General features: G+C 40.6%; 1 protein-coding gene across 6 annotated transcripts in view; it reads left to right on the forward strand.

Moving 5' to 3' along the window:
* The window catches only part of ARFGEF3 (ARFGEF family member 3), a 101788-nt gene that overhangs the window by 22428 nt on the left and 61624 nt on the right, over positions 1-17736 (forward strand). For all 6 annotated transcript variants that reach the window (XM_054820502.1, XM_054820503.1, XM_054820504.1 and 3 more), the window contains exon 4: positions 96-227. In XM_054820502.1, coding sequence (XP_054676477.1) covers positions 96-227 — 132 coding nt within the window. The remainder of the gene's footprint in view (positions 1-95; positions 228-17736) is intronic.

Consider the following 17736-nt stretch of genomic DNA (forward strand, 5'->3'; position numbering starts at 1 on the left):
ACCAAACACTAATAGGTTTAGGTCTAGTAGTTTACAGCAGAACTGGGCAGAGGCAGTTTTGTCTCAACCTATGCATTGCCATTTTCTCTCTGCAGAAGCTGCTGTCTGATGAGAGGTTTGTATCCGTGGAAACAGACTCAGATGAGAAACAGTTGCTTAATCAGATGCTGAATGCTGTCAAAGTGACTCCTTCGCTCAACGAAGACCTGCAGGTTGAAGTGATGAAGGTTAGTGTTTCACATACGTCAATGCTTGCAACAGAGGCTGCATAACTGAATGCTGGGGTTAGCAAACAAATTAGCTGTTGCCTTGGAAATCTTCACCTTAGGACAGTATTTGATTCCCTCCTTCCTGCTGGCAGATGTCAGTTATTTTCATTTCTACTTGGTTTGTCTTTCCCTGAGTTAAATAGGATATAGTTTATATTAAGAGTCAGTACACTGGTGGTCTCAGTTTTAGCAAACTGAAACAGGACAATCAATTCACTCCATGGGAGTTCACAGATAAGTAACTTGCAGATTTGGAAATTTGTGTTTGGTATTGAGCTTTAGTGTTCATGAGGTATGCTGTGCAGGTTTGTAATTTTGAATTGTTTGTGGGTAGATGCTTTCTAGTTTCTTAGCTATATGTTCTCTTTGTAAGATGCTAATGGTGGACCACAGTTTATTTAGGCACCAAAATGACCCTGGACTAGTGTGTAAGGGAAATTATTGTTTTGTGTGTGTTAGGAAGCTCAGCTGCCAGGAGGTACTGTTTTGGAGTGGAGGTGCTGTCAAATTTCCTTGCCCTGTCATTGGGTTGGTTGTATGATTTGCCAGCACTGCCATAAAAAAGTGGGTTCCAATACCTGTATTATTTGTGTGAATCAGTATGGTGGTGGATAGTTCTCAGATGTTTGGGTGCAAACTTTGTGCTACAGGGTTTGTTATGCTATAGCTGATCACTGGTCAAAACCGTTTTGGAACAAACCTGGTGGTCCTTTTTGTATGTTCACTATACCTAGTACTGATTGATAGATAGGGATCTACTTACTTGACTCCCCTTTACTTCTAAGTGCATAAATTAGGTATTTTACTTCTTTCTTACATGTGACATCCTTGTTCTAATGAGTATATGTTACCTGCTCTGAAACTACTCTGTATTAGCTGTACTTTTTCCCACTGAAGATGTCTATCTGGGTGCAATACGCATTCAGTGTCAGAACATGCAGAAGGGTGAACCCAAGCAGCAGAAAAAATGAGAGCACTATTTGTGCGGACTGTTACCGGTTTTATGGGAGCGGGCTTCTGCCCACGTCCAGGTTTAACTGGTGACACCCAGATCTGCAGCCCTAACCCAGCATGACTCTTTCCTGCCTCTCTTGGCTCTACAGTGGGAAAGGGGAAGAGTTAAGAAGTAGACCTACTGAACCAGCATGTCTCTTTTGGAATGCAGTAATTTTTTGCAAGTTGCTTTTTTACATTCTTGAGTGTTGCAGATTCAGAATCTGCGTGCTCGCTTGCTGGCAGCTAAGCACCGTGCAGCCACTTGCTCACCCTGCCTCCCCCTATGGGATAGGGAGGAGAATTGGAAGAAAAAGGTAAAACTTGTGGTTGGGATAAGGTCCTCGAGCAAAATCAGTCCCATGTCCCCCAAAGGGACATTTTCCCTTTGCCTGAAGCTAACCCAGACTGTCTTCCCTACATATCCTTTATGTGCACTACAGGAACTTTATCCTCTTTTACAGTATGTGGAAGTTTTGACTGGGCAGGGCCAGCTCAATTGATAGACCCTCTAGAATTAGCTAACTAGGTGGCCTTTGCTAAATGTGTATCCCAGTGTTTGAGGGTCCCACCACCCATTGCTTTCAGTGTGGTCTTTAGCAGTCCATTGTATTGTTCAATTTACCTGGAGGCTGGTGCATGGTAGGGAATGGGATATATCCACTCAATGCCATGCTCTTTGGCCCAGATATCTATGAGGTTGTTTCAGAAATGAGTACCATTGTCTGACTCAATTCTTTCTGGGGTGCCATGTCACTGCAAGACTTGCTTTTTAAGGCCCAGGATGGTGTTCCGGGTGGTGGCATGGGGCACAGGATATGTTTCCAGCCGTCTGGTGGTTGGTTCCACCGTTGTAAGCACATGGTGCTTGCCTTGGCGGGTTTGTGGGAGTGTGATGTAGTCAATCTGCCAGGCCTCCCCATGTTTATATTTCAACCATTGTCCTCCATACCAGAGAGTCTTTACCCACTTGGCTTGCTTGATTGCAGTGCATGTTTCACATTCATGGATAACCTGTGAGATAGCGTCCATGGTCAAGTCCACCCTTCAATCACAAGCCCATCTGTATGTTGCATCTCTTCCTTGATGGCCTGAGGTGTCATGGGCCCACCGAGCTATAAATAATTCACCTTATGTTGCCAGTCCAGATCCACCTGAGCCACTTCAATCTTAGCAGCCTGATCCACCTGCTGGTTGTTTTGATGTTCCTCAGTGGCCCAACTCTTGGTATGTGGGCATCTACATGATGTACTTTTACAATCAGCTTCTCTAGCCAGGCAGCAGAATGGAATGGGAATCAGGGACTCTCAGTTGGTGTGGTATTACTGCTGGTGCATTGTTGTGGTGGTGTTTGGCACCTGTTGTTCTTCAGCCTTCAGCAATACCACAATAGAAGGGTCCTCTGAGAGACCAGGCAAGGTAGACAGCTGTTTAATTTCCTTTGTCTCCAAGGAAGCTATACCAAAAGCCCACCAGTACTCTTTTGGGTCCTTGAAATAACCTCTCTGGAGGTAGTCTATGCCAAGGAAGCATGGAGCCTCTAGGCCAATCACAATGGGATGCTTTTGCCACTCATTCCCAGTTAGATTCACTTCAGCCTCCTGTACAGTTACCTGTTGGGATCCCCCTGTCGCTCCAGAAATACAGATGGGTTCTGCCCCTTCATGGCTCGATGGCAGTAGGGTACACTGTGCCCTGATGTCCGCTAGAGCCTTGTACTCCTGCGGGTCTGATGTGCCAGGCCATCAAATTCACACAGTCCAGTAAACCTGGCTGTCCCTTTTCCCTGCCTGGTTGGAGGCAGGGCCCCCCCTCTAATCCTGCTCGTTGTATTTGTTACTTTCAAGAGGATCGTAAGTACAACCAGGCCTTCTGCTCGGTCTGTGGAACTGCCTGCTGGAAACTGCAGCAGCATTTTTCCTGGAAGAATCCCCTTTTGTGATTGTTTTTCCTTGCAACTCATGTACTCGTGCCTGTAGGGTCAAGGTGGGTTTTCCATCCCACATCCTCATGTCCTGTAGGTGGTCACACAGGTAAAACCTGCCTCTTGAGCAGAGGAATGCTTACTCCTAATAGCTGAGATACTGGTCTGTACAGGTGGGAAATAGGACATACTCTCTTTGAGTTGCTGGACCTTCTGGGACAGTTTCTCCACAGCTGAGATGAGGGAGGAAGAGACAGACTTTGTTCGTATTGCCGGAGTTGGCCAGCCACTTCATCCACTGTTGGTGCCTCTTCACCTTTCCAGTCCATTACTGCCAACAAGTTGGCATACAGCAATGGTGTGATGTGTATGAACTTCCACTACATGGGTCCAGTACATTGGACTTCATCAGGATCTGTGGGTAACTGCGCATTGACTGAGTCATAATAAACCATCTCCCACAGAGCTAATTCCCTCAGGTACTGGGTATCTCTCTCCATGGTGGCCCACTTGTGTGGGTAACATACATCTTCACTGAAGGGATACCTTTCCCTCACGCCTGATAGAAGTCGCTTCCAGACGCTGAGGGCTTGTGTATTCTTCCCAATTGCCTTGTCAATGCCCCCTTCTCTAGACAGGGATCCCAGCTGCTTGGCTTCCCTACCCTCTAATTCCAGGCTACTGGTCTCTTTATCCCAGCATCAGAGCAGCCAGGTGACAATGTGCTCACCTGGATGGTGGCTGAAATTTTTTCACATATCTTGCAGCTCGCACAGAGATTGGGTGATTACCTCTGGTTCTGCCTCTTCCTCCTATTCTTGTGGTGGTCCAGGTTCATTGTCATCCCTTACTAAGTGAACTGATTTTTTTTGTGTATTTCTTCTTCTGTATAGGGGCGACTGATACCGGCACAGGTTGGTTTTTCGGCTCAGCTGCAGTGCCTGTTGCCGAGGTTGAGGATAGCCACAGTGCCTGTTGCTATGTTTTCCCTTTCTTCCCCCGATGGTGCTGCCTACTGTCGAGCAGTGTGTTTGGTAGATAGTGGCCAGGCCCCAGCACAGCGCAGTAAGTCGTGCCTCTTTGGAATAGTTACAGCATTTTCCCTTCAAATATTCTATCACTTCATCAGAGTCCTGTAGTTGTTTGGAAGTGAAGTTCATGAAGCTGCAAGCCGTTGGAGGTGAGAAGTTATCTAGATACCTGCCCATATTCTCCCACATGCCATGTCACCCATGACTATCCAACCTCAGGGCAGATCTCTAGGTGGTATTAAAACAATTTTTTGTAACCCTAAACAAGAGCTGGAACACATTCAGGAGATGTAACAATAGGAGCATGCTGGCTTGAACATCCCAAGGATATTTAGAATTCTCGAAAGCTGCTCTAACCAGCCTGAAGGGAAAAGGGGAGGTGAAAGAGCGCATCTTCCTTGTAGATTGTGTGTGATTATTAATAAATTCCGAGAGGTGTTGTCCAAGGTACGGGTATGATAGCTATGCCACAAATACCAGCTTAACCTCATGACCAGTGATGTTACCATATTGTAAGTCAATATTACACAGTACAGCACAATGAGAATCCTGACCCCTTTCCCAGAGGTGATAAAGAGCACCACAGGGAATATATACAACAAGTACGGGTTTACCTACCACAGCCATGTGAACAAACAAAACACCATTGTGACCAGTGACTATTTACCTAATGTAATAAATGCATATAAAAACTTTGTTTTAACATGCTCTGGTCAGATCTGTTGTTATCACAACCCTTTGTGCCCCACATTGGGCACCAAAAACGACTGTTGTGGTTTAGCCCCAGCTGGCAGCTGAGCACCACTCCTTCCCCACGGTGGGATGGGGAGGAGAATTACACGAAAAAGGTGAAATTCATGGGTTGGGATAAGGCCAGTTTACTAAGACAGCAAAGGGAGAGGAAAATAACAACCACAAGTACTTAGAATATACAAAGCGGGTGATGCACAATGCAATTTGCTCACTCCGTGAGCCAGCCCATTCCAAGCAGTGACTACTCCTCCCAGGCCAGCCCCCTTTATATACTGATCATGACATATGGTATGGAATATCCCTTTGACTAGTTTGGGTCCTGGCTGTGTCCCCTCCCAGCTTCTTGTGAAAATTAACTCTATCCTAGCTGAAAACTAGGACAGCACTGTTTCTTTGAAAGCAATGACATGAATCTGTGACACGTTGCCCCCACACTGAGAAGAGTGTGACCACTGTAATTTACTACAGTTATGAGTATCTTCTTAAGTTGTCTTAATATGTGAGATGCAAAAATCCCACCTACCCCAAAACACATAAAACCCAAGCAAAACCCTAAGATTTTACTTACGTACACTTTTTTAAAAAAAACCAAACCAAAACAAAAACGTTCCATTCCCATTTAAGCGCAAAAGAGAAAGGGGAGCATCATCTTCATTCCATTGAATGAAATTTTGATGTACAAATCCTTTTCTGGCTAAAAGCATGGTGAAATGCATGTATGGTAAAAAACAGGCAACATCTTTACATCCTGACAACAAAGCAAAATTTCTATTTTGATTTAAATATTTCAAGAGAGCAGAATGCCAAAACATACTATAATCAGAGCAGTTAAAACTCAAGAGGTAGTAAATCTGAGCCTTGCCTAAAAGTCAAATCAAGTAGAGATCTTCTGATGTTGTAACCTGAAGGTTACCGATGCCATCGCAACACTTGAAAATGTTGTAGCTAACCCAGTTCTGACTGACTGGCTAAAGCCTTCAGGGGTTTTTCAAGCAGTTGTTCTTAGCAATGTGATCTGCTAAAATATGTCCTCAAGGCAGCATATGATTGACTGTGTTATTTCATCTGGAGGAGATGAAATACGTCTTGATCCAGTGCAGATATTGGACGCTCCTGAGTGTGAGCAGGTTTGTGTGAAACTGGATCAGCAGTGATACTGGCCTGGTTCTCGGTGACTTGCTGCACAGTTGCACCAGTCTTGTAGGTATTAAGAATGCAACCATCAAAGATTCCACAAAAGCTTTTAGTCATGCAAAATAGATGTGAAAATAGAGGTGCAGGAGTACAGACTTTACTGTAAGCTGCTGCTGTGTAAGCTCTTAAATCACTTAAATGTTTAGGTTTTGGTGTTTTATTTTAAATCCCATCCAGAATATCTTCTGTTGTTCCCAATAAATGTACATCAGAAATTCACACTTCACATATTATCTAAAACAAATGTTCTGAAATATTTATTTTAATGGTTTGTTGTCAACCACCTGTATTGCAGATGCGAGCGTGAAGGGATTTGATTAGCTGAGGAGAGCATTCTGTAAAGCTTTTCACATTCAGGTGATTGAAGCTGGAATTGGCACTGAAAGGAAGAACACAGGGGAGAGGCATAAGTGCAGTTAGTTGCCTGGCTTGATAGGCTTTTGGAATCTGTCAAATATTGTTATAAAGGGGCAGCATTAGACAGGAAAGGAGTAGAGTAATGCTAATGATTGCTGTAAATAAATGGAGAGGAGTACTAGCTGGACCTTTTCTGGCACTGAAAAAAACCAAGCAGTTGGGGCTACTGCTGTAAAAGTGGAATGGCACTCGCTAATTAATAGATAGGTACCAAATCCTCCTTATTTTCAAGGGTGAATGTCATGGCATGTTCTACAGATTCCCAGATTGGAGGATCACAAAACCAGCGTGCTGACAGTGTTCAGGCTTAAGGGACCAGGCTGGGGACTGTGCTGGAGTGCACCCTGGGCAGCCAGGGAAGATTTATTTTGCCCAAATGCAGCTGTCAAGATGAACTCAAAGCCTTCATCTCTCACAGCACTTCTGTGCTAGGTGAAGTACCTCTTATCCTTTTTATAAACTTTGATTTAAAATGGAATTTTACTTTTTGTAGTAAGCAAATATTAAACTAAACTCCAAGTTAAGAGACTGCTGCCAGTATCTCTAGTTCTTCTGAATATCAGTTGTGGGTTGCACCTTTCTCTTAGATGTTTCATATAGAGCAATTATGTAGGGAAATCACCCCTTGAATTTCCAGAGTAGAAGTGATATTCTGAAGTCCTTGTTTATCTTTTTGCAGGTCACCCTTATTATTACTAAGCACTGGGTAATTCTTATGTCAACAGCAGGTTTGTGCCCAAAAGAAGGCAGTGGTCTTTTCAGTGAGGGAGGGGAAAAGACTATGATTTCTCTGTGATGTGAATGGGCACCTATAGCAAACACAGGGGTACTAACTGCATTTGATTTCCCCCACAGTAAAGCAAGCTTTCTGGTGTATGTAAATTTTGCATTTAGACTTGCATGTTATTTAACTGCTGAGCCTAGTATTTCTTTAGAATATCTCAATGACTGTGCTGTCTGTGTATTCTGTGTACCTCTGATACAGTTTATGACAGAGATTTATTAGTATTTTCACACTGAGGACTAAACTGAGGTTATTTAGGTGCTTTAAATATTAAAAGATACTGAGAAACCAGGTAATCCAGAAAGTGTGACCAGAGGGAGCAGTGTATCTGACACAAGGCCACTTTAGCATTCACCTTTGCTGTTACCATGATACTTTGCTATCACACTGAAAGCCCTCTAGCATATGTAATATCAATTTGTGTTTTTACTGTGCCTAGCTGACTGTATCGAGGGAATGGAAAATCACGCAATCATACAGTGTCTGGTTGTCAGTCTTTTTATAATACATCAATAATTTAATTGCAGTTTCAAACAATAATTAAATATTTTTACTTGTATATCTTCTTTGCAATATTCATGTGAGTTGGGAAGGAAGAGATATATTGATGACTAATCAAATTCATTGTTTTATCAGTGAAGCATCAAAGTGACACACTGCTCTATACAGTTGCAGATGTATAGAAAAAAATGCGGGGGGGCAGTAATTTGACACTTACCTTAGACGAACACGGTCACGCAATATAACTGGCCCAGAAGTTGGAAGAATTTTGTTGTGTGACATGGGGCCATGTTATAATTGAGTGAAATGCAAGGGTGTATCTTGTGTTGAGGAATAGGGACATTTTGTTGACCAGAAGCACTAGACTAACAAGCAAATAGAAAGTCAGCAGGAGAAAGGGGACATGCTGTGGACTGAAGATGAATATCATGGGTTTGGATTTGGTGGGAGGATCCTGATTTCTTTCCTGATGTGATGCTTTTAAATTCTGACTTCAGATGTTTTTAAAATGGCTGAAGTACTTCTGCTTCATGCAATTAGACCTTTGCTTGCAGCAACACATATGGTATTGACAAAAGCACTATCAGATATGGTCATATCAGCAGTGGGAAAGGAAACTAATCTATAGGTGAGCCTCTAGATCTCTTCCAACCTCAACGATTCTGTGATTTTTACTTTCTCTCTTTGATGTTTTTTTGGTAATTTTTTTTCTGTAACCCTGACCATAATGTCCAGTTCCTCCAGGAAAGTCTCCTCGAAGAGCTGGAATTCATCTTTGACCATAACTGTGGCGCTGAAGCAGGTGAAACCAAATATGAAGGAAGTGGGTAGAGTGGAGAGAATCCGAAAGAACAACTTTTTTTCTTTTTTTTCTCACTAGTGTTATGGTGACTTTTATTTATAAGTTGACAGCCTTCTTAATAATGCAGTATCTCTCTATCTAACTGTGCTAACATTATTCTCAAATAACAACAAAAAAAAACCCAACTCAATGTATAATTGTAAATTAGTAGATGAGTATTCACCCAGAAATAAGCTCTCCAGATAAATGGAATATACAGTAATGTAATGCATACTGACAGTAAACAAGTAGTTTTTAAAAAGAAAGGCATGACTGATGATTTTAAATTTCCCGTTCTCCTGCCTTTTGTTTTCTTCAGTCACAGACAAAGCTGTGTCATGTAACGCAGTGCATGTCAGTTCAGTCTGTGCCCAAATTTCCCAAGAAATTTACAGCTAGCAAGACAGAAATTTTCAAACAAGAATGAGAATAATGAAGGAAGCTCAGTTTTCTGATTTGATGTCTTTTAAAATATTTGGCCTTTATTTCACTATTGTAATTAATGCTGTTATGATATGCTGGACATGTTACAAAGATATATTACATTTCTGTCAGTGGAGCTTCCAAGCTTTGTTTCTTATTAACCCTGAGGAGACTTCACATAGCATTTGTGGCTACTCTACTTGGGATGTTTTTTTGAAATAGACTTGAGGATTTTCTGGAACCAAAAAATATTTTTCCAAAGTGGCTTGAGAGAGAGAAAACTCTTCTAATTCCTAATATTTACCTATTGTCCATGGGGAACAGCTATTTCATTTAGGAAAGATTAGTTTATGCTAAGTGACTCCAACTTGCATTTGTTAGTGGATTCAGTGTACTGCTTACTGGTCGGCAAATTTTTTATGGCTTTCTTCTGTAGGCTTTCAGTGAGGAGTCAGCCAAAAGTCTTTTTAATCTGTGAATAAGATTTAATGAACCCTTACTAAATCTGCTGTAGTAAGGCAATCTTTTCTTTTTCTCTTCACTGATCCATTAATACAGCATTTGGGAACTCTCCAGGAATAATACTAGACAGCTCTTTTTGTTTCTTCAGTTTTCATTTTGGAGATATTTAGAACTGAAATCTAAATTAGAGTTCTGTGGTACAACTTAGCTTTTGTAAGGACAGGCAGAATGAAGCAAATAGCTCTGTCTCTGAAATCCTGTCTTTAGGTTGAGTATTTGTAGTTTTTCTTTCCAAGATTGCTACTACAGTGCTTTAAAGATGCAAAGGGATTCTTCAAGTACTAAGAGCCATCTCCTAGTCTTTATTATTTTATTTTTTAAAAAAACTAGTTTAATTGATAGGGCCCCAGTTATGGTATCAAATTAGCACTTGAGAAGGTCACTATTGAAGATCTACAAGGAGTAGTAGAAAGTTTGGGGACAATTTTTTGTTTGTTCTTAGTTTTTTAACAACCATAGTTGACCACTTTTTAGGTTCTGCACAACCATGTTGTTACAGGTTCAGAGAGATAGTCCTGATCTAATGCAAATATTGATTTAAGCTGGATTGTGCTTGAGCAACCGAGCAGAACTTATTGCTAACTTTTTCAGAAAACTTGGCAGGAAGTTTGTCACCACTGACGAGGAAGCCTAACTTTTTTCTTTTTCCAAGACACAGAGGATTTGATGTGGGGGGCTAGTTAATTTTTTTTTTGGCCCTCCATGACAGAGAACAAATTATATTATGTATTTGAAATGTAGTTCTAAATTGTTTGATCAAAAATGTGGACAGAACACAACTGTAAAATCCCAGCCTCTGTGGATGATTATATTCTACACCTTTTTCTTGGATACCGGTAAATGAGCTGATTACTGTAATAAACTCTCACAAATAAATGTATCTTCTCATTGTTTTAAGGTTAATGTTGATGAAATGTATCTTTCCACATACAGCTTGGTTATGCTTAATAGAATATCATTTGCAACTGTTCTGCTTTGTCTTGAACTGTAAAATTAAATGGAGGAGGAAGCTGGGCTGAAACAACTTGGATTTAAAGGTATATGTAAGCTATTTTATTCCCTGTGCTGCCTCTTTGAGGCAAGGCATGTATAATAGTTTTATATAGGAGTAAAAAGAGTGATTTCACTGCCCATTAAAAATAAGACTTCATTTGTGGAACAGTAAAAATGTAACTGGAGATGGAGAACAGAGACTGTCATTATCAGCATGAGAATCAGCAACCCAATTGCTGATACCTACTGTTAATCTACATATTTTAATTAATATATAATTTTAGAATACCAAATAATTTTCCCCTCAATATATTTTATGCACTGCATTATTGCAAACATTTTTCAACATCACTTGCAATATAATTTGCATTCCAGTCTTCTGAGTGGAGAAGGACTGTGTTTCAAATAAAGTAAAAAATAAAAACCATTATTCAACTGTGTTTGCTTGCTTTAATCCAGAACCGGTTTTAAAATTATATTAATAAGAAAAAAAAATAATAAAATGTGAAAAATTGTAGAAGAAAGTTTCACCTGAATGTGTTCATTAGTTCTTGTAATGGTGGTGCCTGATATGAGCTGTCATAAGCAATAACTGATTTTTGTCCAGTCCATAATCCAGAGACGTGCATGCAAATATGATTCTTTTCTAAGATCAGTCCTGCCCAGGAGTGCTAGCTAGAGTTCTTAGTGCTTCCTCCGCTTAGGCTTTTCGTGAGTTAAATTGTTGTAATTGTTGTAATGTAGGCCAACTAAAAATCCAGACTCTCTTGGGTTTGCTTTTCTCTTTTTAATTTTTTCTAGTTACTTTTTAGAGTCATGTTATGCATGTGCTTAGTCATAAGTAACCAGGTTAATTCTAATGGACTGAGTGACCTATCTTGCGTGATAAACTCATCCTTTTCCCAAATTAATTAGAACTATGGTAAATGCCTAGTACTCATAATTAAGATTGTGATTAAATAACTCCCGTGGTTCTTAGGTGCCTGGCCATTGTAGCAGAAACTGCTGTCTTGAATTAAATACCTGAGCTTTCTCCTTAATGTGTACAAAAGAATGAGAATGGTAATGGCCTGGATATGGCCAAATGGATACTGAATGGGAGCTGCCTAAACCAGTAAGTAATGAATGCAGTATCTTGAAAATCCAGCCTCTTCCCAGGATGTGTGGCTCTTGTCAATACCTTTCTGTGCTTGAATTCCTAGCCATGGACAGCCTCTGTGGGTCTGGGCAGCTGTGTGGCATTAAAAATCTAAGCAGAGGGTTGGTCTTGTCTCTTAAAAGGTTTGCAGGATGGAAAAGTAGGCTTAGTTTCTTTCCTGGAGAAATTCTAATGCAAACATTTTAGCTTTCTCAGTGCTCCTACAGCTGTGAGGTTATGAAGGTGTTTTCAGACATAGAACGTGCTCATACTGTCATGTTGGAACTGTCCCACTCAGTGTGGCATAATCAAAATCATTCAGGTCAGGCACAAAAATCAGTAATTAGAGGAATGCTCTACCCTAGGGCTGAGGCAATCGAGGGAAGGGTAAGAGGGCAGGATTCCTGTCTTCCTTCCTCTATGGTCATTCCTCCTGAAATCTTGGATGGCAAAAGTGTTCCTTACTCCAGGTTAACTCAGCAGTGGGTTTCTTTCCAGGTTTCCTGATGCATGACTGGTCTGTGAGGAGAAAAAAAAAATTGCCTGTGATACTCTGTGATCAAATACTGTGTTACAGTGTACATGCTCAGGAGCAGAGTTAATAGTGCACAGATTTTGCTGTTCATGTAGGGTTTTCTGTTATTTTGGAGCTTGCAGCCCAGAAAGCCAACCGTGTCCTGGGCTGCATCACAAGAAGTGTGACCAGCAGGTCGAGGGAGGTGATCCTGCCCCTCTACTCCGCTCTTGTGAGACCCCACCTGGAGTACTGCGTCCAGCTCTGGGGGCCCCAGTACAGGAGAGACATGGAGCTGCTGGAGTGAGTCCAGAGGAGGCCATGAAGCTGATCAGAGGGATGGAGCACCTCTGCTATGAGGACAGGCTGAGTTGGGGCTGTTCAGCCAGGAGAAAAGGCGGCTCCAGGGAGATCTAATTGCGGCCTTCCAGTACCTGAAGGGGCCTACAAGAAAGCTGGTGAGGGACTGTTTATGAGGGAGTGTAGTGACAGGACAAGGGGTAATGGGTTTAAGCTGAAGGAGGGTCAATTTAGATTAGATGTTAGAAAGAAATTCTTTACTGTGAGGGTGGTGAGGCACTGGAACAGGTTGCCCAGAGAGGCTGTGGATGCCCCATCCCTGGAAGTGTTCAAGGCCAGGTTGGATGGGGCTTTGGGCAACCTGGTCTAGTGGAGGGTGTCCCTGCCCATGGCAGGGGGGTTGGAACTACATGATCTTTAAGGTCCCTTCCAACCCTAACCATTCTATGATTCTATGATTAATTTCCTTCCTTACCTGGCCTTTCCCCTATTTTATAACGTCTTCTCTATTATAATGTCTTTTCTTCCTCCCTTTTTAAACCAGCATAGTTTGTAGCATGGAATTCTATTTTTTAAATTAATTACTTATGCTTATCAGTATGTAAAATGATTGCCTTAAAAAGTATTTTTAAGTAGATCAATGTTTTTTGTTTCTGTTTATTTTAAAGATGCCTCACTTAAAATTTCCTTTGCATAATTTTCTTTCTTTTGGGTTTTACTACTTTCCTACTTAAGTTTTTTATGGGTATGGTCTTTCTCTTCTCTGCATTTTTGTTGCTTTGCCTCATACATAATTCTACCCACACCTATTTGAAGGGGGGTTCCAAGCACTCTGAGCAGACCAAATAGCACTTTTTTTCATGACTGATCTACTTGAATCTCTCATTTTAAAATGTCTTCTTTAAGGAGAAAAGGAGTATTAAAGGATTAATAATTTTTTTTAAAGCCTAAACTTTTTGTTGGTATTTTTCAGTTTTGTATTTCTTCTTTCTCAGTTTTGTTTTGCTCAGATATATATCTTCTAATTTGTGAAGTAATGCAGTATACCTAAATAGCCTGTAACCTGTGAATTGGGAAATGCCATTCTAGCAGTGCTAGTCAGCCTTTTTTTTTTAATCTTCCCTGTCTTTAAGTGTTACAATTCTAAAGATAAAAGCCCCTGTCAGAGATGTTAAGAAAACCTGTTAAATATCTAGTAAGCAATTGCTTTAAATCACTTCTTTCCCATCTACAACTGTACTACATAAGCAGAAGTTTCACTTGGTTTCATACCACCATAAATAGTGTTCAGCAGTGATTCTGTTTTAGTCTGGTGAACTAATGGGCATGGTGTTCTGGGAGCATTCAGTATGTCACCGCTGATAATGTGTGGGGCTCTTCTGCACCAGATACAGTCCTGTTGTTCGGAGCCCTGGTGCGTTCATAATGCCAAGCCCCAGTTGCTGATAGCAAAGCATTTTATGGGTTTACTGATTCATGGAAGACACTGCATCCCTTCTCTCTGTAATTAAAATCTGCTGTTTTGTACAGTGATGCATGGTGGCGCAACGTACATGAGTTCATTAATGCAGTTTGTTTCTCTTGCCCTTGTTTTCCTTAAAGGCCAAAAGAATGCGATATGAACAGGTTACTAGTTATTCTGCCGAATAGGAGGACACCTCCTGTCCAAACTATTTTGCAGAAATACTTTAAATGTCAAATTACTGAATGAGATAAAGGTATGTCCTGCCCTGTTTTCTGGCTGGGTTTTTCTTCCAGGGGGTGGGATTTGAGAATCATCCGAGCATACATTACATCGAAATTTATAAGCCTGCAAGTAAAGTAAGTCAGGAAGAGCTTCCTTTATGAATTCCACAAAGGGATTAGAGGTGGCTGCAGAATTCAGCACTCTAAGGACTGAAGTGGCTACGTGCTTCCCAACTGGGAGAGAATGTTCAGAGGATTTTGCCAATGGGACATTTGAGTGCTAGGATAGAAGAAGAATAGCAGTAGCGTATGGATGTTGGACTTGGCACTTAAATGCAGTGAAGTGCTGAAGCATCCTCAGGTGATGACAGATTACAATTGCTTTTAAGTTTTATACCTTTTATATCTTGGGGGATACTACTTGCTTTCTTGCACATCTTGTGTATTTGATGTGGCTCTACCATAAGCTCTTCAATGTGAGAATTGCCTTTTACTACAAATATGTGCTAAATACTTGAGGAATTTGGCTAGCAACACTTAGCAGTCTTGCAATCGAAAAATATTCCCACTTTTTCCCTCTTTGAGGCCTCTCTTAAAATATGGGATAGACATTTTAATGTCAGTTTAACTACATTGCAGTTCAAACCCTGTACATTTTGTGTCAATTGATCTTCATTATATCATCAGAAACACCTTTTTTGTTTTGGTTTGGGTTTTTTTGTTTCTACTTATTGTGAAAAGTATCCATATGTGCACTCTTATACTACAGTTGGTACCCTGGGACTCCAGGGAGTAGGAATTGTATTTCTTTTTCCATGACAGTCAGGGTTTCAACAGTTACTAAAATGAATACTTTCATTAAGCCATTTATGGAAATGTGATCTCATCCGGGAATTTGCAAGATAATGCAAGTCAAAACATCGTGGAGGTTGTGTGACTTTGAAACTATTTCTACAGTCATGTAAGTTCCTTCTTTTTAAAAAAAAAAAACAAACACAAAACATGTGGTTTAGAGTCCATACCAATTAAGATCTCATCACAGCAACACACAGTAAAAGCTGATTTTCAATTTTGTACTGAAGGTGTTACTAGGAATTGCTTTATAATTTTGTTTCTGCTTCCACTACTGATGGTTGCAAAAACAAAATGTCATTGCACAAGAAAACTTCTTTTCTTTAATTTTTTTTTTTAAATACAGACTACTTGAGGTAGTGTCATAGGTAGTTAAGCAGCCTATGGGATATACTATCTGGACACTCAGTGTTTTTAGTGGATCTGAATGATTATGTGTGTCTTTGTTTTTAATCACATTTTTCATCCAGTAATCTCACAGAGAAGCCTGCTGTCTTCCTGTTTGTTCCACATAAATGGGGAGACACTCGAGTGTCTGGAGCATCGCCAAGACTGCAAATGAGCCCTGCAGTGGTGCTGATGGAAATCATAGCTGAGAGCAATCTTGTGCTGTGGTCAGAGACCGTCTTTCAGATCTTAGAAATGATTTGTGAGGGAAGACAGTAGCAAGTGGAGTAAGCCAAGAATATGCTGGCTGATAACTTCTTGTGCTTCCGTGACTTGATCACATCAGATCGTATGCCCTTTCTCTAGCTAGTAGGTTCCGAGGTCTCATTTTATACAAAGAGTAGCAGTCAAAACTTAGCAGTCTTTTTGTTGAAATTCCCTATTGCTTCATAGCAAGGTTTTGATCATCCCTTCCTTACTGTGCTCGATGTCTAACTTTTCTATCATTCACCTGTTACAAGCAGGTTATTGGCACTTGAGACAGAAAAGATTAGGCATATAATTGCTAACTTTTCATGGTTCAGCTCTATAAAGGTAGAAAATTAAAAAAAAAAAAAAGAAGGAGAAGAGATTTCAAAGAGCAAGGGCTTATAAGAGTGCCTAAACTGGTATGTACTTCCATGTGCTGGAGATTATGGCTTCCAGTTTTTGATCTGTGGAAAGTGTTAGGTATTAACAAACCATACAAAGCCAAAATGGTACAAGAGAGCAGAAAGTCACATGAAGCAAACAAGGTTTTACAAGTGGGGAAAATCAGGACATGCAAACCACTGAATAAGAGTAGTCATGGGCCTTGGTCCTTAGCATGATAAGAGATTTGTCAGTGAGAGGTGACAGTTGTCTGTCTCTGGGTTTATGAACTGCGTGCTATACCTGTGTTTTACACAGCAGTATATGGAGAGTACAAATCACAGTTTTTCCTTAAATACTGAATATATTTTTTAGCCAGCTGCTGAGCTCTCACAACTATTAGAAATGTCAATAGAATTTCAGAGTCGTTAAAAGCTGAGAAGGTGAGGCCCAACAGCTGGCTGTGAGGCTGACCAATAGTTTAGAATTCACTTAGTGCCAAAGTACAGCATTCTTAATCATTCAGAATTAGAAACAGAAACTTCTCTGTGACTTGTACCTCCCCTCATAATACTGAGGTAAGCCGTGTAACACTTTTAAGGTGCGAAAGTCCATTTTGCCCATTTCACAGAAGAAACGAAGAAGAAGCTTTGCTCAAAAACTTTAAAGATAAATGCTAAATATCTAAAAAAGAGATTATAGTCCAGGACTATTGTGCTTCAGAGGAGTAGCGTGTCCTTTTCTGTTCTCATTACTTCTAGTGTTTGTCCACATTATTCAGCTTCTATTTATGAAGGACTGAGTGAGAGTCAGGGCAAGATAGCATATATAGACTAACGTAAAATGGCCATTACATAATGATTTTCTTGGAATGCTTTTTATAGTAAAACCATCTTCTGTAAGAATAGGATCAAGCTCTTGACTGGTATTCTATTGACAAAACAAAGCAGCAAACAAAAAACCCCAATCTTGGAGTAAGGTGTGACATCCTGTAGTGAAATACAGTTTTTCTGCTGAGAAAAACATTTGTAAAGGTGCGGCACATTTCAGTGCATAGAAACTTTTGAGTCTGACTTTCAAAATTCAAAGAACATTATTTATGTCCTTCTCCAGAAAAATAGCACACTCTTCTGTCTGTACCGGTAAGAGCAAGTAGCTAATGCTCAACACTTCAGTTGTACAGAGAATTCAAATTCCCCTATAGTAATTAAATGCCTGCTTTCCAGCAATGGCTTTTCCCCCGTCCTTGGTGCAAAATATCTGCAGAGGGGAGTATTCTCTGCAGAGATTCAATAGTAATGATAGGCATTCGGTGGCTCCAGCATGCTAAGTGATGCTTTATTAGAGTTGTCTGCTTCTCCTAACCTGCAGATCAGCACTTTTTTGTTCTTTATGAAGGCTCCAAGATGGTTCTAGATATCATCACTACCTAGAGAGAAGATAACAACTTATACCTGAGAGTTGATCTAGTTTCCTGCTTCAAGTTGTTACATTATAATTATTTGCTGTTCCCACCATAATGTGGAAACCATGGGACACAATAAAAGGTCAGAAAACTTATGTTTTACAAGAACCAGAGGGCAA

Source organism: Grus americana, chromosome 3 (genome assembly GCF_028858705.1).
Source record: "Grus americana isolate bGruAme1 chromosome 3, bGruAme1.mat, whole genome shotgun sequence".
NCBI classification, from domain to species: domain Eukaryota; kingdom Metazoa; phylum Chordata; class Aves; order Gruiformes; family Gruidae; genus Grus; species Grus americana.